The sequence below is a fragment of the Saccopteryx leptura genome, chromosome 12 (assembly GCF_036850995.1).
Source record: "Saccopteryx leptura isolate mSacLep1 chromosome 12, mSacLep1_pri_phased_curated, whole genome shotgun sequence".
NCBI lineage: Eukaryota > Metazoa > Chordata > Mammalia > Chiroptera > Emballonuridae > Saccopteryx > Saccopteryx leptura.
In genome coordinates this window covers 42,944,136-42,960,368 of record NC_089514.1, presented here as the reverse complement: position 1 = coordinate 42,960,368, position 16,233 = coordinate 42,944,136, and the positions used below count along the sequence as shown (strand labels likewise).

The 16,233-nt window shown below is 37.5% G+C and overlaps 1 protein-coding gene across 1 annotated transcript in view; it reads right to left on the bottom strand.

The window, feature by feature from the left end:
* The window catches only part of ORC5 (origin recognition complex subunit 5), a 111,443-nt gene that overhangs the window by 39,946 nt on the left and 55,264 nt on the right, over positions 1-16,233 (bottom strand). The window contains exons 9-12 of the mRNA XM_066354167.1: positions 14,121-14,173; positions 11,934-12,046; positions 10,960-11,007; positions 1,816-1,926 (exon numbers count right to left, since the gene is read on the bottom strand). Coding sequence (XP_066210264.1) covers positions 1,816-1,926; positions 10,960-11,007; positions 11,934-12,046; positions 14,121-14,173 — 325 coding nt within the window. The remainder of the gene's footprint in view (positions 1-1,815; positions 1,927-10,959; positions 11,008-11,933; positions 12,047-14,120; positions 14,174-16,233) is intronic.

Here is a 16,233-nt window from a genome sequence, read left to right as displayed (position 1 = left end):
AAGTAATAACAAGTGTTAGAGAGGTTGTGGAGAAAAGGAACCCTCATTCATTGCTGGTGGGAATGTAGGCTGGTACAACCACTGTGGAAAACAGTCTGGTGGTTCCTTAATAAATTAAGAATAAAGTTACCACATGATCCAGCAGCAATCCTTCTAATGGGTATCTACCCGAAAATCTCAAAAACATTTAGTTGCAAAGATATATCCACCTCTATGTTCACTGCAGCATTATTCACGGTGGCCAAGAAAAGGAGACAATGAAAGTACCCTTTGATAGAGGACTGGATAAAGAAAACATGGTACATATATAATATGGAATGCTATTCAGCCATAAATAAGAATGAAATACTGCCATTTGCGACAACATGGATGTACCTGTTAGAACATTATGGTAAGTGAAATAAGTCAGTCAGAAAAACCTAAGAACCACATGATTTCCCTCATATGCAAAATATAAAACTGAACTCAAAAACACAGACACCAGTCTGGTGATTAACAGAGGGAAGGAATAGGGGGTTATTAAAGGGTAAAGAGGGTCAAATATATGGTGATGAAAAATGATTTTGGGTGGGGGGACACACAATGCAATATACAGATCATGTGTCATAGAAATGTATACCTGAAACCTGTATGATCCTATTAACCACTGTCACCCAATAAATTTAATTACAAATTTTTTGATTCATTTACACTGGGGGAAAAAAAGAGTTGTGCAACCATCCGAAAAAAAAAAAAAATCCGGTAATACAGATGAAAACTGAATTGGATTTTTAAATTATTGGCATTTGGGCTACCAATCTACTACCTATTTGGCTAGTTACATACACTGCCTAATAACTGACTGCATTACCTTTCTTCAAGAACACAGTAAAGGTAGACAAAACTTTCTATAAATGCTGACATAAAAAATTATCTAACTTATATGTTATATTAAATGAAAAATGTGTTTTTTTCCTCAAAAACTTCTGTAAGCGAAAAATTAAAAGTTACCACCACACATTAGATTACAAAGTTTAACATCCATTCAGGGATGAAATTTATTTGCAGTGAATTAAAATGTAAATGATATTATTTACACACTTCTCAACCTAGAAATCTATAATAAAACATAATCCTCATTGAAACATCTCAAGTGACTCTGCTTTTCAATAGACCAGTCAAATCATTCGCTTTATCTTCAATCTATTCACATCAGGTGATCAGTATTCTTTTCCTGGACTATTCCAGAAATGTACTGTGACTATATTTTTAATAAGTAGGTTTTTCTTAGATTGGCAACAAAAAAACCCTCAACTTTATTAAATATGTCATGTCTCCTATTTTTATGCTACTGCTGCCATCTAGTGAAATATCTGAGCACTTAATATCATTTTAGAAATAAGCTTTTTTAAAAACAAAATGCATAGTCAACTTACAAGATATATGTAGTGAATAAGAATATTACTTCCTTGCAAATAAATTTATAATTTTGTTTTTGTTAAATTATATTCCTATATTATAATTCACCAATAATCATAAAGCTATAAAATCATTAGAACTGTTTAATTAAAAATGACCTTCATTAAAAAATACCTAGTAACAGTAAGCTGCTTTTATCATCCAGTTATACAAATTTTATCATTCAGTATGCAAATTCAGTGATACCTTTAGAGATCTGGAATTTTCTATTACTTACCAAGAATATTGATCATCATACAGTTAAAACAGTAACATAGGCTGGCCAAAACTCTAAATGCCTGGAACTCTACCAACTATAGCACCTGAAAAATTCCATAAAGGTAAAGATAACTGATAATAACCTTCCACGAAGCTTACCTGGGAAAAGATATTTGCTGTTGGAGCAACTTTGCTGTCCACAATGCTATATAATATTGCTAATAATCGATCTAGTGGAAACAGTTTTGGTCCAAGGAGATGATTGCTTGTCTGTAAGAAAGGAGAAAATGAATTTTCTTCTTCTAGTGGAGGACTCACTTTCTGTCCTATAAATTCCCAGTAACAAAGTATTTATATTCTATAGTTCCCCAAAGATGCTAACAAATCCAAATTGCAGTCTCCATGCAAAAACTTTACCTGATATAATCAGGATTAATCCCATAACATTTTCCTCAAGATTTTCTGACTTAGCATCAACAAATATTAATTAAAGAACAAACAAGTCACCTGAACTAGTCCTGAACATTACCTCATTTTGCTGTTGTAACCAGATGTTAAGTGACTCAGCCAAGTCATCAGTCAAGATAGTACACCACTGAACCCAGGACTGAAAAGCCTTACTCCTAGCCTAGAACTTACTACCTCTCACCATTCCTCCTTATGCCACAGACTGGAAAACATATTTATTCAACATTAATAGTTCCAAAAAGATCAGTTATAGAAAACTAATTAAATGTTTTATAAACCATGAATAAGCTATCAGCTCAAAATATTGTAAAATTCATAAAATGTTTAAAGCCTGTGAAATTCATAAAAACTTTAAAGCCTATGAAGCATTCATACTGGTATACAAAGTTACATGGTACAATTACTTGTCATTAGAAAGTTGCAGTGCTCAATGTCCACTCCATTAGATAATTTTAGGAGCAGTGTTAAGAATTTAAGTATTCTACATTAGCAATGACAAATAAAATGAGAAGCTGTATTTACATACATGGGAATAACTATTTCTTTTAAGGCACGATTGTAAAGGAAAATGACAACACAAAATAAGGTACTTACCTCAACTATATCTAAAAGATAGTTTAGAAATCATTTTTCAAGTCTTAAATTTATATGCTTTTCTCATTAACTACTTAAGACATTTAGAAAAGTATTGCTTAATATAAAAAATACCAACATATCCACAAATTTTTTATCATACCCTAACATTATGTAATTTTTGCAAAGAAATAAAACATCAGATTACATTACAGATAAACTGAAGAGCCTGTGCACTCTGCTCACATCCCATTCTCTCTTTCTCTCTCTAAAAGAAACCACTGTCTATAATCCGGTGCCTTCATCACTTTCATGACTGTTTTTATAATATATATGTACCCATACAGCATTTAACTTCCAGTTGAGTAGGTGACATAGGTAAAAGCAATACATGGCTCCTTCCACAAATTCATCAAATTTACAACTAAACACAGAAGACCATCATTCAGAACCACCTGAAGTCTGGCTGAATGGAAGTCCTTCAACTAAGGATTTAAAGAAGAAGCCACATCAAGATGGTAGAAGGGGTAAGGTGCACAACAGGCTGGTCCCATCCTCACGTGTGACAGACAAAAACGAGGAGGGACAGCTCAGCTGCAGAGGCCCTTCCTGAGGAGCAAGAGGTCCCGCCGCCACACCAGGACCCCAGCCCGGAGTTCCAGAGCCAGGAAGAGAAACTTCCATAACTTCTGGCTACAAAAATAAGTAGGGACTGTGGCTGAATGACACAGAGGGTGGCTGTCCCAGGTTTTCCTTTAAAGGGCCCAGGCACAGCCTTACTCTGAGCTCCAGCACTGAAGCAGCAGCTTGAAAGGAACTAGGAACATATGAAGAGGAACTGAACTGCTTGATATCAGGATGAGAGCTGGAGGGGCAGCCTTCTCCCAGACAGAAGCACTGGCAGAGGCCATTCTTCCTTTGTTAAGTCTTCCCCTCATAGAACTGGTAGGTAGGCATCATATCTGAGTATCCATCAACTGGGCTCACACTTGCTCTGACCTGGTGATTCTTGGAGGACCTGCCCCAAACAAGCTGTTTCCAGGGGCTTTGTCTTGGCTCATATATCAGGTTTTCCTAAAATCTTTCAAACAAACTGCATCTGGCCTCAGTGTGCTCTGTACCTTTTGCTAAGTGGCCCCAGCCCTGGCTCTAGCAGCAGCTGGCCATGGTTCACAGCTTGACCTCACCTGGGCACCTCCAACCCAGACATGAGTAGTAGCCATCTCTGCAGATCACTCTGTAGCTCACACCAGGTGGCCCCACTACAGGCAGAACACAGGTGGTCACTGACCTTGGCCAGAACCTCCCAGGAGGCCCCAGAGCCAGGGCACCCAGGGGACAGCTTCAGACCACATTAGAGCACGACCACCCAAAAACCTCCACAGTGATCCACTCAAGGAGTGGACCCAGCAGGTACCAGAGCCCCACTGAGTGAGTCCTGCTCTGCGGGGTGGAATTCTGCAAGCCAATCCTCCATGGTGGTTGCAGCTAGTTCTTGCAGCTGATTGGCCTGGGTGAAAATCCCTCCCTCTGACATGTCAACAGCAATCAAGGCTCAACTACAATAGGAAGGTATACACAGCCTACACAAGAGGCACATCTTACATGCCCAGCTTTGGGTGATCAGGGAGCTGGTACACCTGGACCCTATAAAACACCTACTACATTAGGCCACTATATCAAGCCTGGGAGACAGAGCAGCTCTTCCTAATACAATGTGTATGTAAAGTCCTGGTGCACTACTTACTGGTCACAGGAAAGCAACAGAAGACGATAGAAATGTGAAATCTGCACCAAATAAAAGGAAAACCCTCCCAGTTTCTGTAGGATGATGTAGCAGCATGTGCGCATGCGCAGATGATGATGTAACATTGTGTATACAGCGGAGCAGCCCACGGCCATGCCAGTCACAATGTGGACGGTATAGATGAAAGTTCAGTGTGTTCTGTGGCTCGCTAAATTGGAATCCGTGACCAAAGTGCAACGTGAAATACTGGCTCGTTTATAACGAAGTGCCACCACATAGGAATAACATTACTTGGTGGGATAAGCAGTTGAAGGAAACCGGCAGTTTGGTGGAGAAACCCCGTTCTGGTAGGCCATCAGTCAGTGACGAGTCTGTAGAGGTTATACGGGATAGCTACCTAAGGAGCCCTAAAGAATCTGTGCGTGAGCCCACATCGAACTGCACTGAATAGGTATGAAACTGGGAGAGTTTTCCTTTTATTTGGTGCAGATTTCACATTTCTATCGTCTTTTGTTGCTTTCCTGTGACTGGTCAAAAGTGCACCATGACTTTACGGACACACTGTACATATAGAAAGGAATACAGGGAGGCTGCCAAAAGGAAGGAACAGAACAAAACTCCAGAAAAAGAACTAAACAAAATGGAGACAAACAACATACTGGATGCAGAGTTCAAAACAATGGTTGTAAGGATGTTAAATGAATTTAGAGAGAACATGAAAAGCATAAAAAAGGACCAGTCAGACATAAAAGATACACTAAATTAAATGAAAATAATGTACAGGTAATCAACAGTATAGTAGATAAAGTTGAGAATCAAATCAGTTATTTGAAATACAAGGAACAAAAAACACCCAAAAGAAAAAAGAATTCTAAAAAAAATAAAGATCATATAAGGAGCCTCTGGGACAACTTCACGTGTACCAACATTCCCACCGTGAGGGTGCCGGGAGGAGAGAGGGAGAACAAAGTGTACTGACATTCCCACCGTGAGGGTGCCGGGAGGAGAGAGGGAGAACAAAGTGTACTGACATTCCCACCGTGAGGGTGCCGGGAGGAGAAGGAGAACAAGAGGAGCCTCTGGGACAACTTCACGTGTACCAACATTCCCACCGTGAGGGTGCCAGGAGGAGAGGGAGAACAAGAGGAGCCTCTGGGACAACTTCACGTGTACCAACATTCCCACCGTGAGGGTGCCGGGAGGAGAGGGAGAACAAAGTGTACTAACATTCCCACTGTGAGGGTGCCGGGAGGAGAGGGAGAACAAAGTGTACTAACATTCCCACCGTGAGGGTGCCGGGAGGAGAGAGGGAGAACAAAGTGTACTGACATTCCCACCGTGAGGGTGCCGGGAGGAGAGAAGGAGAACAGGAAACGGAAAACTTATCTGAAAAAATAATTATGAAAACTTTCCTAACCTGGTGAAGGAAACAGACATACAAGTCCAGGAGGCATAGAAAGTCCCTAACAAGATAAACCCAAAGAGGCCCACACCAAGACACATCAGAATTAAATTGCAAAAAATTAAAGACAAAAGAGAGAATCTTAAAATCAGCAGAGAAAGCAGTCAGTTACCTACAAGGGAGCCCCTAGAAGACTCAGCTGATTACTCAGCAGAAACTTGGCAGGCCACGAGGGAGTGGCAAGAAATATTCCAAGTGATGAAAAGCACGGACCTACGACAAAGATTACTCTACCCAGCAACGTTATCATTTAGAATGGAAAGACAGATAAACAGCCTCCCTGACAAGATAAAGCTTGTTCATAACCACCAAACCAGTATCTCATGAAATGTTAGTCTTCTTTAAGAAGGAATAAAAAAACCCCAAAATTTGAACAGTAAAATGGCAATATATACATTTCTATCAACAACCAAATCTAAAAAATAAATAAAGAACAGAAAGACTCAGATACAAAGAACATTCTGACAGCTGCCAGATGGGAGGCGGTGGGGGATGGCTGAAAAAGGTGAAGGGATTAAGAAAAAAAAAAACAAAACAACAACAAAGAAACCCTCACAGACACAGACACCAGTCTGGTGCTCACTGGAGGGAAAGAGGAGGTGGGGGAGGTAGGAGAGAGTCCAGTGATAAACGGTGATGGAGGAGACTTGACCTGGGGTGGTGAGCACACAATGGAATATACAGATATGTATCATAGAATTGTACACTTGAAACCTACATAATTTTATTAACCAATGTCACCCCAATAAATTCAATAAAACAGAAAAATAAATAAATACGACTGCATTTCTCATTAGTAAAGGAGGCTGATAATACTGTCATGTTTGTTAGACATTTAAGTTAACTTTCTGAATCAACTGGATTTTTGCCTTTTTCTTATTGCTAGATCTTTGTGAATTACAATGCATATATATTTATTCAATATTTCATATATTTGGAAGAAAAAACTTTTTTTTGTAGTGGCTATGACAAAGCACAATTTCCTGCCCATTTTTTGTGAAATGAAAACCAAATTATGTTTTATTATGGTATCAACAATGTGAATAAAGATTAACATATTATAAATGTTCTTTTTTCCATGTAAATTAATTTTTAACTTATATGCGTTGCTAGGCTGTTACAATTTCTTGGTTGCTAAAATAAACCTCATTAAAAAATATAACATTACTGCCTGACCACATGGTGGTGCAATAGATAGAGCACTGGCCTGGGATACTGAGGACCCATGTTCAAAGGCCCAAGGTCGCCGGCTTGAGCATGGGAACAAAGACATGACACCCATGGTCACTGGCTTGAGCCCAAAGGTCGCTGACTTGAAATCCAAGGACACTGGTTTGAGCAAGGGGTCACTGGCTCAGCTGGAGCCCCCAGTCAAGGCACATATGAGAGGCAATCAATGAACAAGTAAGGTGCTGCAAATATGAGCTGATGCTTCTCATCTCTCTCCCTTTCTATCTCGCTAAATATATATAAAAACATTGTCAAATAAAAAACTGTAGATACTAATTACTCGTCAGTTATATGAGTTCAAGAATTGTGGTTCACGTCATGGTGGCTTTGAAGTCAGACAGCCCTAGAGCTGGATGCTAGTTCTACCACATTATGTAAAATTGGGCAAGTTATAGAATTCCTCTTTAATACTGTTTCCTCATCTAGAAAATGAGGATTATAATAGTAACCACGTTCATCAGGTCACTGTGAGAATTAAATGAGGTCATATGCAGATTTTAACACTGTTTGACTTATAGGTGGCTCAGTAGCTTTTAATATTTTCATATGATACACGTTTGTGTTTTTTGCTTTTCTAGACAAAGGCCTTAAAAACAGAAATTGTTTTATTCACCTTTTTATACCTAGCACTTTGGATTGTTATAAATGAATAGATAAATGATTAATAAGTGAATAAAATGATGTTAAAGAAAAGACCAAAAAAAGGGGGTAAATGTTGAGAGATCTAAATGAAACTGGTGTCCCTGTCCTCATTAACCCTTAGAAGTTAGCAAAACTAACTTAAGGTTAGTAAAAATTAGCTAAATTCCTGAAGTGTTGAGAATAATGCGGGAGGGAATTCAGGTTAAGAATCATATTGTGAAAGGTGATAACAGTTTTCTGATTTTCACTTTTGTTTTTACTTTAGGATTAGAAAACACATTTCCAATTTAAAATTAAAGTGCTGTGGTGGCATTAGGAGCTGATTTTGTGTGCTAAACATGCAAACTAGCCTCCCACCTACAGAGGAAACAGTCTGAGAAATACCTCAGTAGACCCACTAAAGGTCAGTAGAGAGAATGAAGGTCTAGAAGAATGGAAGAAAGAATCAAAAAAAGAAACCAAATAAAATAACTGTTGAGGAGGTAGAACATGGAATCAAAACTGGTGTCAAGAAAACCAGAGACAGGAACATAAACTTAGAGTTAGAAATATTTATGCCAGAAAAACTAAAACTAGAAACAGTTAAATTGTCTGTGGGAAAAGGAAGCAAGGGTGAGGAGGGGAAAAAGACTGCTGCTTTTCCACATAAACGAACTGGCAAGTAATCTAGTACCATACACATGCATTTACTGAATTACAAAGTAAAATCTTTTAACAAAACAATGTGAACTGAGGGTACAAAAAGAAAAAGAATAATACAATTAGCTATATATAGATTTAAAAACTGATAATTCATGTGATTTGTTTTTTAATGTTTGATATCTGATTAAATTGAGAGTTTCATGAGGGCAGAGACGATGACTATTTGTTCTCCACTGTATCTATATCATCTAGCACAAGTGCTTGGCATGAAGCAAACAGTCAATCAAAATTTTAGGAAGACAGTGAACAAAAATAGAAAAAGAACTAGTACATGTACACAGGGGCTTTCAGTTAAGTTCACATTTTAAAATAACATGAACCAAAGACAAAAGTGGCTACTACTACAAAAGTCAAATCCGTAAATCTCGAGTTCATCTAGAACTGGGACATCCTCGTGATGCCTGCTCAGACGGTCCCCTCTCAACACCGTTGTCCTAGCTTCGCACCAAGTCCACTCACTCCATGAGCAGGTCTAACGTGCCAGTCCTTTCAGTCCTAACTCATCAGCATCACTCATGTACCTCCCTTCTCAAATTTCTTAAATCACTTCTGTCTAAAAGGTAACATTCTTACCTTTATGCTCTTCCTGAAATTTTCTTCATTCATTTATTAAATTTTTTTTTAATGAACACCCATCACATGTTACCAAGTGCTGAGATACAGAGGGGAACAGATGGACTTCCTTCCCTCAAGGAACTAGTGAGTGAGGATGTTCCTCCACAATCTGACCTCCACTGCCTTTCATCTGAAACTCACCACACACTATAGCCAATTATATTCATGGTTTCTTTTATATACCCAACACCTCCTCATGTCTGCTTTGTGACTTAACTCATTTCCTCAAATAGAACGTCTTCCTCTCCCATTACAGCACATCTAATCCTCATCATTCCTGAGTGCCCACTCAAATGCAAGCCCTACCACAAATCCTCCCCTAATCATCCCAGCTACAAGTACACTCTCTTACCAACCCTTGATGATCCAAAGCAGCTACAAATGTGAGAAAGAGGGTAAAAATCAACCATCTGCCTATGGCGGAAAACCTAATCAAAGATGGTTCAGTAGCCTGGCCTGTGGTGGCTCAGTGGATAGAGCACTGACCTGGAGCACCGAGGTCACTGGTTCAAGGCCCTGGGTTTGCCTGGTCAAGGCACATATGGGAGTTGATGCTTCCTGGTCCTCCTCCCTTCTCTGTCTCTCACTGTCTCTCTAAAATGAATAAAGTCTTAAAAAATATTTATTAAAAAAGAGTTTAAAAAATAAGAAAAGAGATGGCTCAGTGAGAAAAACTATGAGAAAATATTTCCATCCCAAGTAAATGGATTTTTTAAAAAAATTTCCCTTCCAAGCTCTGGCACTGTGTGAAGATGTCAATAGACAAAGACAAAGACGAGAACTGAAGAAATGACCCAGAATATGGCACGCTGAGACCGAAGGGAATGAAGAATGAGAACGGCTTAACTAAGGAAGTGAGAAGACCTGCCTGAAGTCTGATCAGTGTCTCAGGAAGACATGTGAGAGAGAAGTGAGAAGAAGCAGTATGTGAAAGTTGATGTCTTAGGATTTATCAGAACTAAATAAAAGCACCATTATTCAAATTCAAGAAGCAAAACTCATTTCAAGTAAAAAAAACTTCAATCCCAGGCACACCACAGTGAAGCTGTAAAAATGCTAAAGGAAAAGGAGAAACTTGAGAAAACATAGCTAAAGAAACATAAAAAGACTATGTTTTTAAGCAGGAACAATAAAGCAAGAAGACAATGTCTTCAAAGTCCCAAAAAAACCTATCAATTTAGAAGTATACACTGAGCAAAACTGTTTTTATTAAGAATAAGAGTAAGAAACAAAAGTCATAGCTTCTACTGTACAAACTTGATAGTTCAAACTTCTCCACTTTCTCCCAACAGAAGCAGCAGGGGTTTAGGTGTACAACATGGAACAGAAATGCTCCTTTCCATTTTTCTTGTCAACAGCCCCACCTTCAAAGGTACTCAGTGCCTCAAATTCCTAAGCTTTTCCAGATTCCTCGGCTCAAACCAGCTTGCATTGGGATTAGGCTTCAGCCTCTTTGGTCTGCTTAGTCACCAGTCTATCTATCTACCATGCAATTCCAAAGTCTGTGGGTCTCTCCTCTGCTTAATCCTTGTACATTTACCTTTTTAATGTCTTCAGTGTCATTTCTGTGGGTGTTTAAAAGGGTAAGAGGAATATCTGCTATGTTGAATTTAAAATTCCAGGGAGATCTTTTTCATCTTTTAATTCACTAAAATAAACTTGTCAACTTACTTGTGTTTCTAATACCAGCTCCCTTGAATGTGGCTTCAATTACTGTATTCAACATAACACTAGTACAATTTTATAATGGTACCATAGCAATACAAATAACTTCCTATATTCAAATGACTAATAAAAACATCCATTTTCCACAGTATATTAAATTCATGAGTTTTTCCCTTTGGAGAAATTAAAATGCAAATACCTTTTCATGTTTCTTTAGAAAATTGGTTTTCTTGATTTTCCCATGATGCTGCAAGTAAGAAAAACAATTTTTAAAATTAAAAAAAAAGATTAATTCCACAATAACAAAAAACATAATTTGTTTAAAACATGGCACAGATAATACTAATTTATGTATCTTATGCATTTTTATTTTGTTATATTTATCACCTAAAATATCACCATATTTTAGCCTGATTTGACTTAGATTTCAATTGTACAGATTACTTTGATATGTACAGAAAAAGATTTTAATATGAAACAGTGATACTTCCTAAAAGAACTTATTATATTGATTTATTATAGCATATTTATTTTTATAAAAACAAAAATTATAAAGATAAAAGGGTGGACAGGCTGTCAATTCATATTAAAACAAACAAACAAACAAAACCTTGATTGAGAATATTTAGTTAAGCACTTGGGATTCAATAATAAGAAAAGTAGAGGCGGGCCTTGGCCTCATGAGATGAAAGACTAGTGGGAAGGATAGGCAAAAAAATGAATAAAAAACTTATTACAAATACATTTAATAATAAATACAACTGCATATTTTTTTTCAAAAACAACTCTACAATGAGATTTCTTCTGCTAATGTATTATACATGCAGACGAGGCTCCCGCTTGCTAGATAATGATGTATGGGGCGCACGACACACAGCAGAACCCTGAGAGCAGTGAAGTTACCATCCATAAGATTATTCCCATCTCTCACACTTTAAACAAAACCTTAAGCCTTTTTAAAATCTAGGTGCACCTGAAGTCTTCTGTGAACTATCAATCGTCCCATTCAGGCTTTGATCTTAATTTAAAGCCTTCAGAGAATGAGTCCTGAACACATATAAATATTCAGTGATCTCTTATTCTAACCTCTGCCTCGTAGGATTTACAGGTATTAAGAAATTTCAAATTATTCATGGGATATTCAGAAATAAAGTGAAAAGAAGCAATTATTACCTTAAGGAAGAACCTCTTGTCAGTTCTTGCTGGATTATATGAAGCAAGGTATGCAGCAATGAGAATAAACTTAGAGTAATACGGAAGTTCCACATGAGTATACGTGGAGAGACCTACACAACAAACAACTTTTATGAAGGTATTTAACAGGCTATCGTTAGATTTTAAGTGTCTTTTATCTTTTCTCATTTATCTTTTGACTTCCAGATGGTATTATCCAGTCAAAATGACCCATTCCTTGAACTTTAAGTGTCATGATAATGATGCAATGGTAGTGAACTATTATTGATACGTATTACTCATTCCATTATTTTTGTTTAGATCCTCCTATTCTGAAGCCTAAATCATACCCAGCCTGCTTTTTAAAGCTATACTCTCCATTAAACCTTCCCTGATGCTCCCTACACGCCAAAATACAAAAATCTGTCTCTACTATAAATTCATACTTTGTGTTTTTCACTTATGGTCCCTGTAGCTTTATACCTATATATTAACATTTAATTATACCGAAGTTATATTTCTTACTAAGCTATTCTGTTCACTGAAAAAGCCGTGTCTGGCCCTGGCCGGCTGGCTCAGTGGTAGAGCGTCAACCTGGTGTGTGGAAGTCCCGGGTTTGATTCCCAGGCCAGGGCACACAGGAGAATCACCCATTTGCTTCTCTACCCTTCCCCCTCTCCTTTCTCTGCTTCTCTCTTTTACTCCCACAGCCAAGGCTCCATTGGAGCAGAGTTGGCCAGGGCGCTGAGGATGGCTCCACGGCCTTCGCCTCAGGTGCTAGAATGGCTCCAGTTGCAACAGAACAACACTGCAAATGGGCCGAGCATCGCCCCCTGGTGGGCATGCCAGGTGGATCCTGGTCGGGCACATGTGGGAATCTGTCTCTCTGCCTCCTCACTTCTCACTTCAGAAAAATACAAAAAAATAAAATAAAATAAAAGCCATATCTAATATTTTTTGTATCCCTACACTGCCTTTCACAAAGGAAATAATTGAATTAATGAATATATTTATATATTTTAAAAAAATGGGTCACTCAAGCAGCACTGATTTTTAAAAGGGAAGAAGGAATCTGATATTTACTGGACATACTGTATGTGTCAGACACTGCTGGGTACTTTAGTTAATCTCTGAATCTTTGCAGTAACTTAAGGCTAGATAATCTTCCCTGACCAGACGGTGGCGCAATGGATAGTGTTGGCCTGGAATACTGAGGACCCAGGATGGAAACCCCGAGGTTGCTGGCTTGAGCACGGGCTCATCAGCTTGATCATGGGGTCACTGGTTTAAGCCCAGATGGCTTGAGCAAGGGGTCACTCATTCTGCTGTAGTCCCCTGGTCAAGGCACATATGAAAAAAGCAATCAATGAACAATTATGACACCACAACAAAGAACTGATGCTTCTCATCTCTTTCTCTTCCTGTCTGTCCCTTTCTGTCCTCCACCCCTCACTAAAAACAAAACAAAAAACAAACAAACAAAAAACCTCAACTGAATTGGGCTCAAGAGCACATAGGTAGGGAGCAGTACAGACCAATTATCGCAGATTTTCTAACTCCAGCATCTATTTCTTTCCATTAAAACACACAACTAAAAATCACTTGCACAGTTTCTGGAGCACTGAGAAACCAAAACAGACAAAACAGACCTCAGTACCACCTCATCTCATACCAGCTCCCCAACCATAAGCCACTAATCTATTTTTTAAATAAAAATATTTTAGATATTCACTTATTTTTTTTAAGTAAAGGCTACTGGAATATATCCAAAGTAACAGTTGCTTTAAAAAGCATAAAGCTTTTAAAACATAACCAATTGACATGTATCCCACAAACAGAGTTAACATAAAACTGAATTCCATAAAACTGTATGAAATACCTACATACATACAAAGATGAAATTATGTCATGTAACTGTTCTAACAAAAGCATTTAACAAAACATAAACTGTTTAATTTTTGCCTTGATATAAACAAATATTCAGAAAATTGGGACACAAACTTTAATTCCTCCTATTAAATTGGAGCTTCACTTAAAGGAAAATCAATTAAAATATCATTGTAGCTTATAAAGTAAATTTACTTTCATAACACTACTGACTGGTGTTCTCTGTAGTATTAACTTTAGTATCTTGATTATTAGTAATAAACAGTGTCTCTGGTCACTGTCTCAATACTTCCTTGATACCTTCTAGTTGTCCTGGATCTGTGTCATCTTTCTGTAGCTTTTCCCACTGTGAACTGAAAGAAAATAGAAAAGCAAGAATGGGTTGAAAATATACTAAATCAATATACCAGACTTGGAACAGAGTCTTAGGAAAAAAAATTTGTTTACAAAATCGATTCAATTTTCCTATAAACAAGACAATATACACATGCAATATATATTTGTACCTCTACAAAGTCATATAGTGTATATTGGAACATAAATTTTTATATTAATACCCAGATGCTAACATTTTTTTGAAAATTTTTTCTTTAATTATAATTGTAAAGCTATCAAAAAGTAGCAACAAATAAGTCTCAATTGACATTCAGAAACACTCCCAATGTTCAAGTTACCACACATTAGATAACATTGTTATACACTATTTCCAAACTCAGTAACAATCTCTTAAAATAAGTATCACTGTATCAGAGAACTGAGGCCCACAAGTTAAGTTGCCCAAGGACTGTCAGTGCTGGAGCTAAGAGTGGAATCTTTGTAGATGTCTGCAGAGTTCATGCTATTCCCACTTCCCACCCTGATCTTACATGCAATTAAAACTATTTAACAGCCCAATATTCAAAGACTATGAAGTGATTATCATGTCAAATCAAATTCATAAGGAAACACTACCATAGTGTAGTGAAAAGACTGCCCTGGCAGACCAAAGTTTTAGCTGTATGACCTTGAACAAATCAAAACCTTCTCATCAAAAACTAAGGCAATTACCATATTTTTCGCTCCATAAGACGCACTTTCCCGTCCCCAAAAGTGGAGGGGAAAATGCCCGGGCATCTTATGGAGTGAAAAATACGGTACTTCATTAAATATTTTAACACACTATTTGGTTCAGAATATTTTCTTTTCTTATTTTCCTCCTTAAAACCCTAGGTGTGTCTTATGGTCAGGTGCGTCTTATGGAGCAAAAAATATGGTAGACACAATGATCTGTTAAGGACCCTCTCCAACTCTAAAACTCATACAAGGCTCTTAAAATGTTCATCTAAAAGTAAATGCCAGAACAGAACAATTAAATATACTAAATCAGGGGTCCCCAAACTTTTTACATAGGGGGCCAGTTCTCTGTCCCTCAGACCGTTGAAGGGCTGGAGTATAAAAAAAACTATGAACAAATTCCTATGCACACTGCACATATCTTATTTTTAAGTAAAAAAACAAAATGGGAACAAATACAATATTTAAAATAAAGAACAAGTAAATTTAAATCAACAAACTGACCAGTATTTCAATGGGAACTATGCTCCTCTCAATGACCACCAATGAAACAGGTGCCCCTTCCAGAAGTGCGGTGGGGGCCGGATAAATGGCCTTAGGGGGCCACATGTGGCCCGCGGGCCGTAGTTTGGGGACCCCTGTACTAAATCATACTATATTTTTTCAAATCTTCAAGCAGTTGAAAATTTTAGGAAAACAGCAAATGGGAACTAGTAACCTATGTGAAGAACAAACCTAATCTAACACACTGACTTTCAAAACAGATCATTTTTTCCACATTACAGTTGATAGTGCTTTATAGATCAGAAAGCATTTTCATATTCCTTACTTTTCATAAATAAAAATAAATTTTGATCAGTCACAATATTATAACTTAGACTTGAAAAGGTTTAAACTGGTGATTTTCTTATATAGTAATTTATTTATTTATTTTGGTGCTTACCCATTTAATGTTATTTAAACTCTCCAAGAACAACCAGGGAAAAACTGACCATCTTTCATGGGGAAAGAGGAGACCGTAACATTTATGAACTGCCTTTTATGAACCCAGGTCTTAACATATCCCACTTAATCCTCATAAATTTATGAGATAAACTACCATTTCTTTTCCTTTTTACAAACAGCAAATCTTACAGTCAATGAGGTTAACTAATTTGACAAAAGTTACAAAACCTATAGGTAACAGAACCAGCATTTCAATTGAGTAAAAAAGTCCATCCATGTTCTAAATAAACAAGAACTACCAATTTCCAGAGGTGAGTCAGTCACAGTAATTGTATTAATTGAGATAGAATAGGCTAGAATTTTAAAGTGAATCAGGAAACCAGGTTGAAGTCTTTACTCATAATTGTCCAAACTG